Below are 16,338 nucleotides of genomic sequence, written 5' to 3' on the forward strand. Positions count from 1 at the left end.
TATGTGCCCCCACAGGCAGGTTGCACATCAGATTTGACAATTGCGCGTGAATATGCATATGTAAGCCAATTATTATTTCATTAACTCCCTGTTTCTGTTGTAGCGCTTGTCGAGACTTGAGCAAAGCACAGCAACATTTTGCTGCCTGATTACATTCAGCCTTGCCTAAGAAAGTGGACTATCGAGTTGACTGGACGCTGGAGACTAGCGGTGTGCGTTTTATATTTAGATATTCCTTTCAGCTGCAGTGTTGACATAATTTGTTTAGTTTAGCATTTATTATTTTCTTTTCCCTTAAAATCCTGTTTGCATTAAAGTTTGTGAACCATCGACCCATTTTAGTGTGTCTCTCTCTCTCTCTCCCCTCACTTGGGCCGTATCCGAAAATAGCGACAGCAAGTCTCGACCATACAAAGATGGCCCCAGCTGGGACAGAGCAGCTGACCTTGGCCCTGAGATTTCATTGGTCAGGTAGGGCAGGGGTTACCAACCTTTTTTGCACTGCTGACTGGTAGTGGGGGTGTAAATCACAACCGGAATATAGGTGATAAATCACTTATAAGTGGCTAATACACTCAATATTGTTTCTAAAAGGATTTATCTAACAAATTTAATATTAAACACACAGCGCATATTTTCCTCACATGAATATAGTGATAAGTCAATTATAAGTCAATAGCATCATAACATTTTAAGTAACATTTGGATATTAAACACAGCGCATATTTTCCCCGTATGAACATATAAAATCATTGCAACACACCAATATCGGTGAATCAGTGGGAGCCCTGGGCTTGTTTCCCTGCAACAAGACTGTCCAATCGAGGGCTGATGGGAGACAGTCATACTCGAAGGGGTTCCTTATGTCCAGTATATTCCGCAATTTAGTTTTCGTTGCATTCATTGCAGAAAACTCCGCTTCACAGAGATATGATATTGGAAATGGAAGCAACGTTTTCAGTTCTCTTGTGGCTATCTCAGAATATTCAGCTTTGACTTTGATCCAGAATGCTGGCAGAGATGTTGTCAAACATACTGTTCAGCCCACCGTCACTTGCAAGCCCGAGGAGTTGATCTTCGTCTCGCACTGACATGGATGATTCACCGGGGACATTCACAAATGGGTTACGAACCCATTCCTTTGCACGTCTCGAGTCATTTGTGGTTGGGAAGTAACGCTCGAATTCTGTCAACAGTGAAGATAGGTGATCACGCACCAGCTGTGAGAAGGATGGTGCAGCCTCAGTCTCTCCCAAAATCCCAGCTAATGTTGGGAACATGTTAAATATGCCCTGTCCACTCGCTGTCCTCACAGTTTGGCTTTGAAAGCAGACACTTTATCTGCCAATGTGAAGACAGTTGTCATTCTCTCCTGAAGTGACAAATTGAGTTCACTGAGCAGGTTGAAGATGTCACACAGATAAGTGAGTTTTGCTATCCACTCCTCGTCACTGAAGTGTGCTGTCAGTGGTGACTTTTTCCCTGAAAGAAATCTCTGTAGCGGCTCTCTTAACTCAAAAGCCCTGGCCAGGGTTCTCCCCCTTGATAGCCACCTGACTCAGTGTGTAAGAGAAGGCGTTTGTGCACTGAATCCATTTCCTCGCAAAGCTGCTCAAACAGACGTGAGTTAAGGGCTTTTGCTGCGATGTGATTGATAACTTCAACAACGTCACTCAATAGGCTGTTAAGATCAGGTGACATTTTTCAGCTAGCCAGCATTTTCTTGTGTATGACACAGTGAGTAGACTGGCATTCAGGAGCAACCTCTTTGACTCGGGTAGTGAAACCAGACAGCCATCCAGTCATAGCTGCAGCCCAGTCTGTGCATATTCCAACACAGAATGACCAGTCCAGTTTGCCTGGCGTGTAGTCATTCAAAGACTTGAATAGTTCTGCCCCAGTTGCGTTAGTTGGCAGCGGCAGTGCACACAACATATCCTCGTGCACATCATCTTGAAATATATATCGCACATAAACCAGCAGTATTGCCTTGTTGACATCGGTAGACTCGTCGACCTGGATAGCATACCATGGTGACTCGTTAAGCCGTTCCAACAGTTGGGCTTCGATGTCCTCCGCGATGTCATCGATTCTCCTTGAAACTGTGGTAGCTGAAAGAGAAACTGGTGCCACCTTGTTAGCTGCAGCCTCTCCCAACAGTTCACGGCACATGTCCTTGGCAGCAGGCAGAATCAATTCTTCACCAACAGTGAAAGGCTTCTTAGCCTTAGCAACACGGCTAGCCCCTAAGTACGAAGCTCTCAGAGCAGCAGCATTTGTGGAGCTGGTGGCTCTCAGCACTTGCTTCTGTCCCGCTTGCTCATGTTTTTTCCGCTCAAAAAACTCAATGGGTTTGTCTTTAAGTGCAGGGTGCTTGGACTCAAGGTACTGAAGCAGTTTTGAGGGCTTCATTGCCTCATTAGACAGCTTGTCTCCACATATCACACACAGGGGGCTTCAAGCATGCCAATCACCGGTCGCATTAAAGCCATATTTTATGTACGACTCGTCGTATTTTCTGTTGAAGGAAGCTTTTTTTTTGCGGTCTCAGCTCAGCTGTCTCTGTGTTATCATCACCTTTTATGTCCCCTACCACCTCTTCCAAAGTAACTCTCAAGCGACGTTCTTTTTTACTCATCAAATAATTGTAGGTTAGTGACCAACTGACGACCTCGCCTGGATAATGACCTCGCATGTCTTCAAGTTCAACAGTGGGCATGACAGGGAATGAGGAAAGGTGCAGCTGACTCGTATCATTTCATATCACCAAATCCTATCGCTTGCTCGTGGCCTGGTAGCACATGCTTTGCGGCCCAGTGGTTGGGGACCACTGAGGTAGGGGATAAGCTACAGACAATTGATTTTATTAAGAGATAATTTTGGTGACCCAGGATGTCCACAACCTCGTGTCTGACTGACCCACCAAAGCAAGATGTCACACCAGCATCCTATGGGTCTGTTATGTCCACTGCCTGTGCCCCACCACCTCTGGTCCCACTTCTCAGTAGATTTCATCATTGGGCTGCCCCCATCTGATGGAAACACCACCATTTTGATCATCGTGGATCGATTCTCCAAGGCTGCCCACTTTATTGCCCTCCCCAAGCTCCCATCAGCTGGTGAGACTGCCACACTCATGGTTCAACGCGTGTTCAGGCTCCACGGCTTTCCTCACAACATCATGCTTGATTGTGGACCACAGTTCACTTCCCACTTTTGGAAGGCTTTCTGCTCTCTTGTAGGAGCTACAACCAGCCTCTCGTCTGGTTTCCACCCCCAATCCAATGGCCAGAGTGAACCAGGAGTTGGAGACAACTCTGAGCTGCCTTGACTTTTCCAACCCCACATCCTGGAGCTCCCAATTGGTTTGGGCAGAGATCGCCCACAGTATCCTCCAATCATCTTCTATGGGTATGTCCCCCTTTGAATGCATCACAGAAGATCCACACAGTATTCCATGTTTCTCAGCTCAAGCCCGTTACTTCCTCTCCCCTGGCCCCAGTCACCTTACCTCCCCCTCCTCTCCACTTGCTAGATGGTTCCCTGGTCTATATGGTGTGGCACATCCTGGCATCTCATCAGGTACGTGTTAAGGTCCAGAACCTTGTGGAATGGGAAGGGTTTGGTCCTGAAGAACATTCTTGAATCTTGGCGAAGGACATCTCAGACAAGGAGCTCATCTGGGACTTCCAGCGGGCACAGTCCCTGTCATAATCACGGACTTGGCCGCAGGGTCCACATGCCCCTGGAGATAGGCTGAGCAGCAGATCTGGCAATTGCACTAATGAATATGTATTTGCCAGCTAATTATTATTTCATTATGGCTGTATTTAACTCCCTTCTTTTCATTGCAGCACTTGTCAAGACGAGCAAAGCACAGCAACATTATGCTGCCTGCTTGCATTCAGCCTTGCCTGAGTAAGTGGACTGTCAAGTCAACTGGCCCTGAAGACTAGCAGTAATCCTTTTATATTCAGATATTCTTTTCGGCCACGGTGTTGGCATGTAGTTGTCCATTTGGGAGTTTTAGTAACAGCCCTATTTTGCCTGGCATTTTTTGTTTTTTCTTCCTTAAAATCCTGTTCACATTAAAGTCTGTGAACCATCAACCCACTTTAGTGTTTCTCTCTCTCCACATTCAAGCCATATCCGAAAGTAGTGACAGGGGTGTTGAGGTACAAGTCCAATGCTCCCTGAAAGTAGCATCACAGGTGGACAGGGTGGTGAAGAAAGCAGTTAGTATGCTTTTCCTCATCAGCCAAGGCACTGATTACAGGAGATGGGACATCAGTTTACAAGTATAAAACAATGGTCAGGCCATGACTGGAATATTATGTGTCATTCTCAGTACTGCACTATAGGAATGAGGGATTAAGCTAGAGAGAGACCAGAAAATATTAATGAGAAAGTTACATGGATTAGAGGACTTGAGTGATAAAGTGAGATTGGATAGGCTGCTTTTCCCTGCTGAGAGATGACATGATAGAGGTATATGGAGACACTAATAGGGTAGACAGCCAGTCTGTTAGGTGTGTCTAAAACTAGACAGCACAGGTTTGTTAAAGGGAAGAGGTTTAAAGATCACCTGAGAGCTAAATTTTTCGCAGAGAGTATTTGGTATCTGGAATGAACGGCCAGAAATGGAGGTGGAAGCAGAAACAGTAGCAATATTTAAGAAAAAGTAACTGGAGAGGTACATGAATAAATGATGTGGAATTAATGCAGGCAAGTGGGTTAAGTAGAGATAGGCATAATGGTTATCATATGCATGGTGGGCTGAAGGGTTTGCTGTACAATATGATTCAATCACATTTTACATAATGGAAAGACCATTCACTGTTGATAATATTACCAAATGAGTAACCTGCATGATTATAAATACATTTTCCGTGCATACTATGATTAATTTTTTTGTTTCTCTTCTCTTGGGCATCAATACTCTATGTGCCAGGTTTAAAACCTGACGTGCCACACTAGATGGGCTTCACATGCACTACCATGGCTGACATAGAACATACAACACTACTGGACAATAAAGGCCCTTTGGGCTCCTATGTTGTGCTGATTTTTTAACCTACTCTAGGATCAACCTGACCTTCCTCCTCTACACAGTCTTCCTTTTTGCCATGGAAACGTAATGGTAAGAAGAACTCTGCTGCAACTCGGGGCATCAGAGATCAGAGTCCAATTTCAACATCAACATTATCTGTTGATACAGGAGTCTGTATGTCCTCCCTGTGGATTGCATGGGTTTCCCCCCGAGCACTGCAGTTTCCTCTCACAGTCCGAAGGCGGATCAGTTAGTAGGTTAACTGGTCCTGTGATTATACTAGAGCTAAACCGGGGGTGTGCCTCGAAGGGTCTATTCCACAGTGTATCTCAATAACTAAATACATATTTCTATCATCCATGTGTCTAAGAGTGTCTTAAATACCTATAATTGATCTGCCTCTTCCACCACCCTGGCAAAATATTCTACACATCCACCAGACTATGTAAATAATTTACCTTTCACACTTCCGCTATACTTTCCTCCTACGATGCCCCCTCATATTAGACATTTCTGCCCTGGGAAAAAATCTCTGGCTTTCCACTTCATCAAAGCTTCTTATCATCTTGTACACCTCTATCAAGTCACCTTTGATCCTCCTTTGCTGCAAAGAGGAAACCCTGGTTTGTTCAATCTGTCATCATAAGCCATGCTCTCTAGTCCAGATAGCATCCTGGTAAATCTCCTCGGAGCCCTCTCCAAAGCCTCCACACAAGCAATCCCTCACTCACAAAAGCAATAAGAGTAGTTAAAGATAGTTAACCTGAGGAAACATGGAGAAGATTTCCTTGTTGATAGCGAGCGAATAGAGGAACTCTCCATCAAACCAAAGGCTCTTTCCCATTGGAGAGTTCAACTTGGTTACTGCAAAAAGCCTCTGTGTATCACAGCATTGCTGCAGTAGTTGCCTAAGGGGGTAAAAAAAAACAAGGTGCATTTTAAATGGAAAATCTCAAAGTGACGAACAGACAACCGCTCTGACAATTTTGTGCTTCTGACATGGGCTGTATTGCAAGTTGTTAAGTTAACAGGAAGCAACAAGGTCTTTCTACAAACGCACAAATATTGGAAGGAAAGTCAAAGGAAGGTGGTGCAGTTAATGAGACACCAAAATTGAAGGAGGGTATCAGGGCTGCACCTTTGAATTGTGGAAGTACTTTCCATTTATCTGTAACAGAGAAAGCAACAACGCTAAAGGGGACCACACCCCAAAACGCTGGAGGAACTTGGTAGGTCGGGCAGCATCTATGGAGAGCAATAAACAGCTGGCTTTTGGTGCTGAGCCCTTCATCGTGACTAAATACAGTGTTAAAGGGGAAATGCAGTGCAGCTTAAGCAATAATAATTAGTCCTTAAAAATGAATAGTACTTCCAGTACAATTAATCTGGCCTGAGTAGAAACACAAGGATTAAAGTTCTTGCAATTAAGAACCCAGAAACACTGAATTACACCTCCAGCAAGCTTGGCTTCAGGTGCTGACGACGTGGAGTTTGCAGCTTTAGGCCATTCAGCCCATCGGGTCAGCTTTGCCATTCCGTCAGTGTTGACTTATTATCCCTCTCAGGCCCAATCCTCCTGCCTTCTCCCTGTAATCTTTGATGCCCTGACTAATCAGGAACATAACATCCTCTATTCTAAATATACCCAATGAATTGGCCTCTGTGGCAATGAATTACACAGATTCACCACTCTCTGGCTAAAGGAATTCTTCCCTCATCTGTTCTTTGTATTCCGCAACTCTGTCCTCCTGAAGAGTATGTTTCGCCTCTACATGATACTCTAATTATACGACCTTTTTAAACACCGTACCAGTGTGAGCCCTCACACATTATATCAGGTTTAAGATCCCCTTTCAGGCTGAGATATGTTCAAGATATACAAGAAAGAGAAGCAGTTTTAAATCCTTCATGCATTGCCTCAAGTCTAAGGCCACATCACATACTGTAGTCAGCTTAGATCCCTTCATGTGTTATATTAGGTCTGTGAGGAATGTAACAACTGATTTAAGGCAGTTCTAGCTAGTTTTCCAACCTGCCTTTGAAAAGCAGCTGCACTAGTGACTGGAGGACTCATTACGTGCTACATGCTTGTTTACAAAGTAGGATCACAGCAATCCCACGTCTACATGGGCAGCACGGTAGTGTAGCAGTTAGTGTAATGCTATTACAGAGCCAGCAGACCAGGTTCATTTCTGTAAGGAGTTTGTGCATTCCCCCTGTGATTGTGTGAGTTTCCTCTGGGTGCTCTGGTTTCATCCCACGCTCTAAAGACCTACAGGTTAGTCGGTGAACTGGTCACCAGTGTAACTAGGTTGAAAGGGCCTTTTTTGGAACAATTTGATTCATACTGGGAAAAATTGTTTAACTACATAATGCCTCATAGGCCTGATTTTATTCTCACAAATCAATGAATCTGTTGTAAAAAAAAAGATCACTCCCTACTTGTACATAGTTCTTTCCTTTTGCTTGTTTTTTCTTTCCACTCTTTTCTATAAGTATATACTTCAGATAAATACTTTGTGGAGATTTGTGATATATATGATTATATGATATATATGTACAATGTCTGAAATACATCTTATGGAAATGTTTGCTTGATGATGAACTTCAATAAAAAAAATTACAAAAAAAAAGAAGAAAGGGCCTGTTATCGTGCTGCATCTCTAAATAATAAACATTGATTTGGAAGAAATAGATGCCTACACTAATGCATGACAGTAACAAGTGAAGGATAGTATTGGATCCAGAGGAACCATCTCCTCTGCTAGTCTCCAGAGGGAAGTTATCGGAAAATGTAGTAGGTCCAAGGAGTACAAGCAGGCTTAAATCTGGCAAAAAAAAGACTAAGTGCTCAAGAGAGGAAAAAGAAAGTTATGAGAGCAAACCTACAAGAAAGATTTTTTTTTAATGGACTGCAAAATCTTCAATAAGTACTGTATATTCCGGGGTATAAGCCAACCCGGAGTATAAGCTGACACCCCATTTTCAAGGTTAAAAAAGTGACCTTTTCATGTTACCTTTGTATAAGCCGACCCCTTTTGTAGAGGTTTTTGATTTAACCAGAAAAGATCACAAGTTATCACATGCCGGTACTCAGCTTTGCTGGATCTGGACCCTGGAAATATTGTGAACTAGTACCTACTAAGAAAACAGGCCTACACATTGTAGAGTGTTATAGGTGAATTCTTAATAAATAAATCAGGGAGAGAAATTTTGGATTAGGTTTCCAATGAAATGTAACCCCCATGAAACCATTTAGCGCCCATCATAATCTTGTTAAAACATATGATGGGGTGGGAGGATCAGTACGTATACTCAGTATTGAGTTTGCGACCATCATGTACAAAAGATTAAAACAATTGCGATATGATTTGGTTTCAAGCTGAAGGGTGTTGGTTTTGCTAAAGGAACAAATAATTCTGTAGCTGCTAAGAAGTTTAGTGTAAACGAGAGAGAGTGGAGAAAGGCAAAGAGCATGTTGAGGGAAATGCCAAAGATGAAATGTGCAAATCATGGGATAACATGCCAGTGGCCAGAACTGGAAGAAAATGTTTTAGAGTAGGTGAATCACCAGCGATCGTCTGGATACATGGTTACCAGAGAAATGATTTGAGTTCAAGCGTTGAAATGGAACGAAAAACACTGCGAGGACAGCAAAAATTTCAAAGCTGCGAGAAGTTGGTGCACCCGATTTATGAATAGATGTGATCTTGTGTTGAGACAAAAAACAAAGATTGCTCAGAAAATTCCTGCAGGGTGTTGTTTATGTTCAAGAACGCTGCTGGATGGATGAAGCGGGTTGCTTGAAGTGGGTTAAAGAGGTGTGGCATCGAAGGTGTCAGGAAGGAAAAGTTGCTACTTGTCAGGGACATGTTTGAAGCACAGTTGTCAGGTGAGACAAAAGCAGCATTGAAAGCTGAAAATATAGACATTGCAGTCATCCCCAGTGGTTTGATCTCCATGCTCTAGCCACTAGATGTGAGTTTACACAAACCAAAGAATTCATGCATCGACAGTGGAACCAATTTGACTCAAAAACAGCCAATGAATACGACCTATCTTCCGTGTATTTGTTTTTCCAAAGTTGGCACCCTCTGTATAAGCTGACCCCCTAATTTTAGGACCAAAATTTAGGGCCAAGTTCTCGGCTTATACACCGGAATTTACGGTATGCAAAAAGACAGATTATACAAATTTCAGATTCCCTGTCTTTCTTCAGTTCAACCATCCACCTACTCCGTTTCTGAATACAGGTGACCAATCCACAGTCTCCCAGTGCCTGTGGACATCTTCCTCGCTGCTTATTATGTGTCTAAATTACACATAAACGGCGCACTTCTGATGCCATTAACAAAATCACAGAACTCCTGAGCCAGACAAAAAGAACTCAAAAGTCCAGGCAGCATCTATGGAAGGAACAAAAAGTGGATGCTTTGAGCCGAGATCTTTCATCAGATCCCAACACCAGGTCCTGATGAAGGGTTTCAGCCTTAAATGTCGACTATAGATGCCGAGTTCCACCACCATTTTGTGTGTGATGCTCAAGGATATCCCGCAGCAGCAAAATGTCATTTCTCTAGTTTGAAAATCAACTATTCACCATGACTCTCAGTGTGCCACCACTTAGTTGGTTTGCCATTCACTCATTTCCGCCTTTTAATCCCACGTGGATGTTTGTCAATCAGCTTGGCAAGTCTACAACAGTGTCAATCACATTTCTCCATCAACACTCGACAAGAAGCCCCGGGTAACAAAAGGGTTGTTTTTACGGAAGTCCATCAGTCTATTTAAGCCGTAAGTCAGAAAACATACAAGAATCACCTCTTGCGACTGTAACTCCACAGCATTGTAATGAAAGGTAACAAAAGTACATAAAATTGATTTTAAAAAATAACAATGACTAGAAGTGGAGGCAGGAAACTAGCTCAGCAGTTTGTAAGATCAAACGTAGTATGTATGTAGGATTTCTGAATTCACTATAACAGGAGCTCGTTTCCATGTTGTGCTTTTCCATATTTGAGCATTTGTAACCTGGGGGTGGTTGATAGATTATTTCACCAAAGAGCACAAAGTTAGTAAGGGGCAAGCAGACTGCAATTGCTGGATATCTAAAATGGAACAAGTAGAAAACGTTGGAGATGTTTGGCAGCATCTGTGAGAGAGGAAAAGAGCTGACATTTCTGTCCATAAACCTTTCATCAGATTTAGAAGGAAGCAGGCTTTCTCAATTGCAGGAAAGGGGGATGGACGGTGAGAAGAAAGACTGCGTGTGACGAAGGTTAGAGGCCAGCAGGGTCCAGGATGTCGGACGTGGTGGTAGTGCTAGCTGAGAGAGGGTGGTGAAGGCTTTTTAAATTGCACCTAATCCACCCGAGGAAGGTATAACTTCATGGAGACAAATGAAGTTATACCTGCCTCAGAGGAGAGAGGAAAAAGCTGACAGATACTTAACGCAGCAACTGTAAGTATTTTGCAGGTCAGGTAACATCAGCAGAGACAGAAAAATGTGAGTCAGGATGACACACACAAAACACTAGAGCGGGGGTCGGCAACCTGCGGCTCCCGAGCCATTTGTGGCTCTTTCACCTCTGTGCTGCGGCTCCCTGTGGCTTTGGGAAATAATTGGTCAGTATTTAATTAAAATGTATTTTATGTTAGTTTGTTAGCTTTTGAAATGTAATTCTAAATTTGAAGATTATGGTGATCTTGTACAATCAAGTGTGGCGACACATTTCCTCACAATTAGCCAGCATTCCGGCTAAGGGAGATAGCCTACGGGGGTTTGTGAGTACGCGTCTTTTGCAGCATCTGCGTCCATGGGGGCTGGGTTGAGGGAGGCTTAAAAGCAAGGCTATTTAGTTCGAATAAAGTTACCTTTGACTGCAGTCTTTATTTTAGCGCTGCGTGTAGCGCTACACCGCTACAACGTGTTTTTTATCGCTATTAATATACATCACCACTGCCAATGCCTGACACCCGCCAGTGCGCGCTTTCTTTTAATTCTTCGATCCAAGGTAGGCTACCTATGTAGTAACCTTCAACCCAACGTCTTTTTTTCGGAGTTCAAAATGTTTTTGTTGCATGCAGAAATGTAATTTCGTTTTCTCTGCAGGAGTTCATCAATTTCAAAAATGCAACACATTATAGTTTGTTTATACATAGCATAAAGGCAAAAAAACCCCGTTGTATGCAGTGTTATTTCATTTTGTGGCTCCCAGTGTTTTCTTTTCTGTGGGAAATGGGTCCATATTGGCTCTTTTAGTGGTAAACGTTGCCGACCCCTGCACTAGAGGAACTCAGCAGGCCAGGTAGCATCTATGGAAATGAGCGCAGTTGACATTTTGGGACGAGACCCTTCATTAGAAATGGAGAGAAAAAGATGTGAAGTCAGGGTTGGGGTGGGGAGGGGAGGAAGAAACACAAGACCCTGGGGGGGGAGAAGCATCCCAATTCCTGTCCAGAACACTGGATAGCTCTGACCCCAGAAGGACTCTGGCAGTGGACAGACACGGACTGCAGGCCTCTCATCTTCTGCTACCCTCCACAGCACCACAAGGGATCACCATATTAGCCTAGCTACACACTCCACCTACCAGTGCAATTCAATGCACACAAAACCCCACTGACAAAAGCTCAGCAACACTGCTGATGGTGAAGTGGCACTGGCTTATGGCTCCAGTGACCAAGGTTCAATCCTGACTTCCAGTGCTCTCTGTGTGCAGTTTACAAATTCTCCTTCAGACCAAGAGTTCCTCCGCGAGCTTCCCTCAGATATGGGAGCTGACTGGTTAACTGACTGCTGTACATTAGAACTAAGACATAGGAGAAGAATTAGGCCATTCAGCCCATCAAGTCTGCTCCGCCATTCCAGCATACTTGATTCCGGATCCCACTCAACCCCATACATCTGCCTTCTTGCCCTATCCTGTAATTCCCTGACTGATCAGGAAACTATCAACTTCTGCCTTAAATATACCCTCGGACTTGGCCTCCACCACAGCCTGTGGCAGAGCATTCCACGTGTTCACTACTCTCTGGCCAAAATAAAATTCTTTATCATTCCTCTCTTAAAAGGCTGCCCCTCAATTTTGAGGCTGTGCCCTCGAGTTCTGGAACCCCCACCATAGGAAACATCCTCTCCAAATCCACCCTATCTAGTCCTTTCAATAAGTTTCAATGAAATCCTCCCCCACCCCCTCCTTGGCATTCTTCTAAATTCCAGTGAGTACAGGCCCAAAGCTGCCAAACACTCATATGTTAACCCCTTCATTCCCAGAATCATCGTCCAGAACCTCCTCTGGACTCTTGCCAGTGACAACACATCCTTTCTGAGATATGGGACCCCAAAACTATTGACAATATTCTCAACTGCCAAGTGTGGCCTGACTAGTCTCTTATAAAGGCTCAGCATTATCACCTTGTTCCTTCACAGCACCACAAGGGATCACCATATTGACCTAGCTACACTCCCAATCTACCACTACATTGTTCCTAGTGTGAAGATGAACGATAGAATATGATGGGGATAATGGAGGATTTCTGTAAATGGGTGGCTGAAGGTGGCATGGAGTCAGTGTAGAGGCTGTTTCCATGCTATCTGATTGGCGAAGAACCCAGACTTGGTGGGCCAAAGGGCCTGTTTCTGTGTTATATGACATACACATGAAATGCTTCAACGTATCCACTTAAGGTTATGCTTCAGACTTCCCATTATCCACCATTCTCTCCAGACAGTAGCCTCTTTCACCTGGGAATACACCCCAAAACAAACCATTCTGTAACTTTTCCAAAGGCAGAAGCTGCTTGCCCTACATTTGGGTTTTCCTGGATACGATTTCTAGTCAAAAAATCATTCATTTTAAACAAAAAAAAATTGTCCCAAACATGAAGAACTTCATTGACAAAATTTCTCTGCAATGGAGAAATGGAATATCCTTGAAGTTTATGGCCCATTTTGGTTTCTTCTTTTTACTACGAAGTGGTTTTTGTTATTGGATACTTCTTTATCAACCTCCAAGTTTTATTTAAGAATCTCTCTTGGTAGGAAAATTGGTGGTGACTCAGCAAATACCCCAATATAGTCCCTCCAAAAAGATATTAATGAAGTAGCAACAAATTAGTGTAAAACCAAATGGAACATCTCCAAATTTCACCAGATGCTGGGAACCTCAAAGCATTTAAATACGGATTTGTGGAGTAATCATTAAAGGCTGCCTATAAATAAATGTCATTAATGTATAGTACTAGAGTCCCAAGGCACTTTGTAGGAACATTATTATACAGACTTGGATGATGAGGATATATTACCGCAGATGTCTAGAACTTAATCACAAAGGATGGTTAGAAAGAGCACTGTTCGACAGAGAGCTCCAGACAGGAAAGCTTAGAACTTGAGGCTGCAACAGTAATCAGGAAGCTCACAAAAAAAAGCGGAAATGCACAAGGTGCAAGAATTGGAGTGGTTGATTCACATAAATCAGTCAAGCACAGCAAGACACGTCAGCCCACAATGTCTATGCTGATCATGACTAAACCCGTCTGCCTGCACATTGTCCATATTTCTTGCCTGTTCATTTACTTTTCTAAATGCCTAATGCCTCTTACATGTTTCTATCATATCTGCTTCCAAAGCCTCTCTCGGCAGTGTGATTCACACAATTACCTGCTGTTGTGTGAAAAACGTGCCTCGCAAATCAGCTTCCACCAATGGCAGCAATCGGTTTATGTCGTGAAATCTGTTGTTTTGTGGCGAAGTATAGTACAAGACAAAAAAAAAGATATTATATGACCCATATCACCCTAGCCTCATCCAATCCATGTAATTGTCCAAATGCCTTTCAACTATTGTAATTATACTCACCTCTACCACTTCCTCTGGCAGCTTCCTCCTTTACTCACCACCATGTGTGAAAAAGATACCCTTTTCTCCACTCTCAATTTAACCCTGTGCCATCTAGTTTTGGACCCGTACTGCAGGAAAAGGATTGCAACGATGCACCCTATTTATGCCTCTCATGATTTTACAAACCTCTGAGGTCATCTCTCCACCTCCGAAGCTCCAGGGAGCAAAGTACAAGACTATACGGACTCTTCTTAGAACCCAGGCTATCTAGCTCAGTAACATCCTGGAAAATTATTTTAAAACCGTAAGACCATAAGACATAGGAGCAGAAGTAGGTCATTTGGCCCATCAAGTCTGCTCTGCCATTCAATCATGGGCTGATCCAATTCTTCCAGTCATCTTAACTCCCCTACCTTCACCTCATACCCTTTGATGCCCTGGCTAATCAAGAACCTATCTATCTCTGCCTTAAAAACACCCAATAACTTGGCCTCCACAGCTGCTCCTAGCAACAAATTCCACAGATTTACCACCCTCTGACTAAAGTAATTCCTCCGCATCTCAGTTCTAAAAGGACATCATTCAATCCCGAAGTCGTGCACTCTCGTCCTAGAAACCCCTACCATGGGAAATAACTTTGCCATATGTAATCTGTTCAGTCCTTTTAACATTTAGAATGTTTCTATGAGATCCCACCCCACCCCCATCATTCTCCTGAACTCCAGGGAATACAGCCCAAGAGCTGCCAGACATTCCTCATACGACAACCCTTTCATTCCTGGAATCATTTTTGTGAATATTTTCTGAACCCTCTCCAATGTCAGGATATTCTTTCTAAAATACGGAACACAAAACTGCACACAATACTCCAAGTGTGGTCTCACGAGTGCCTTACAGAGCCTCAACATCACATCCCTGCTCTTATAATCTATACTTCTAGAAATGAATGCCAACATTGCATTCGCCTTCCTCACAACTGACTCCGCCTGGAGGTTAACCTTTAGGGTACCTTGCACAAGGACTCCCAAGTCCCTTTGCAACTCTGCATTTTGAATTTTCTCCTCATACAAGTAATAGACTGCCCATTTATTTCTTCTACCAAAGTGCATGACCATACACTTTCCAACACTGTATTTCATTTCTCACTTCTTTACATATTCCCCTAAACCAGGGGTCGGCAACCCGCGGCTCCGGAGCCACATGCGGCTCTTTCATCTCTGCGCAGCGGCTCCCTGTGGATTTGGAAAATAAATGATGAGTATTTAATTAAAATGTATTTTATGTTAGTTTGTTAGTTTTTGAAATGTAATTCTAAGTTTGAAGATTATGGTGATCTTGTACAATCTAAATAAAACGTTGTGGCGACCCACTTCCTGGCACATCCGAACCGGCTCACAATTAGCCACTAAGGGAGATAGCCTACGGGGGTTTGTGAGTACGTGTCTTTTGGAGCATCCGCGCCCACGGGGGGGGGGGGGCAGGTTGAGGGAGGCTTAAAAGCAAGGCTGTTTAGTTCGAATAAAGTTACCTTTTACTGCAGTTTACTGACTCCGTGTCGTTATTTTAGCGCTGCATGTAGCACACCGCTACAACGTGTTTTTTATCGCTATTAATATACGTCACCACTGCCAATGCCTGACACCCGCCAGTGCGCGATTTCTTTTAATTTTTCGATCCAAGGTAGGCTAACTATGGAGTAACCTTCAACCCAACGTCTTTTTTTCGGAGTTCAAAATGTTTTTGTTGCATGCAGAAACGTAATTTCGTTTTCTCTGCAGGAGTTCATCGATTTCATAAATGCAACACATTATAGTTTGTTTATACATAGCATAAAGGCAAAAAAAAACGTTATTTCATTTTAAATGTCAAACGGGTTTTGTGGCTCCCAGTGTTTTCTTTGCTGCGGGAAACGGGTCCATATGGCTCTTTCAGTGGTAAAGGTTGCCGACCCCTGCCCTAAACTATTTGAGCCTCTCTGCAGGCTCTGTTTCCTCAGCACTACCCGCTTCTCCACCTATCTTTGTATCATCTGCAAATTTAGCCAGAAATCCATTAATAGCATAGTCCAAATCATTGACATACATCGTAAAAAGCAGTGGTCCAAATAACTCCACTGGTAACCGGCAGACAGCCAGAATAGGATCCCCTTATTCCCACTCTCTGTTTTCTGCAGAGCAGCCAATGCTCCAACCATGCTCGTAACTTCCCTGTAATTCCACGGGCTCTTAACTTGCTAAGCAGCCTCATGTGCGGCACCTTGTCAAAGGCCTTTTGAAAATCCAAGTACACCACGTCTACTGCATCTCCTACCCTCCTTGTAATTTTCTCAAATAATTTTTTTTGGTTCCTCTCCAGTTAAGTGGCATAGGGCTCTCATTAGAGAGCCTGAAGACACAGATTCAACATTTTAGAAACAGCTTCCTCCCCTCCACCACCACACTGCTGA

The 16,338-nt window shown here is 43.4% G+C and overlaps 1 protein-coding gene across 1 annotated transcript in view; it reads right to left on the bottom strand.

The window, feature by feature from the left end:
• Positions 1–16,338, bottom strand: part of st8sia1 (ST8 alpha-N-acetyl-neuraminide alpha-2,8-sialyltransferase 1) — a 55,483-nt gene that overhangs the window by 25,188 nt on the left and 13,957 nt on the right. The window contains exon 2 of the mRNA XM_059986786.1: positions 5,814–5,958. Coding sequence (XP_059842769.1) covers positions 5,814–5,958 — 145 coding nt within the window. The remainder of the gene's footprint in view (positions 1–5,813; positions 5,959–16,338) is intronic.

The sequence above is a fragment of the Hypanus sabinus genome, chromosome 13 (assembly GCF_030144855.1).
Source record: "Hypanus sabinus isolate sHypSab1 chromosome 13, sHypSab1.hap1, whole genome shotgun sequence".
Classification (NCBI taxonomy): Eukaryota; Metazoa; Chordata; class Chondrichthyes; order Myliobatiformes; family Dasyatidae; genus Hypanus; species Hypanus sabinus.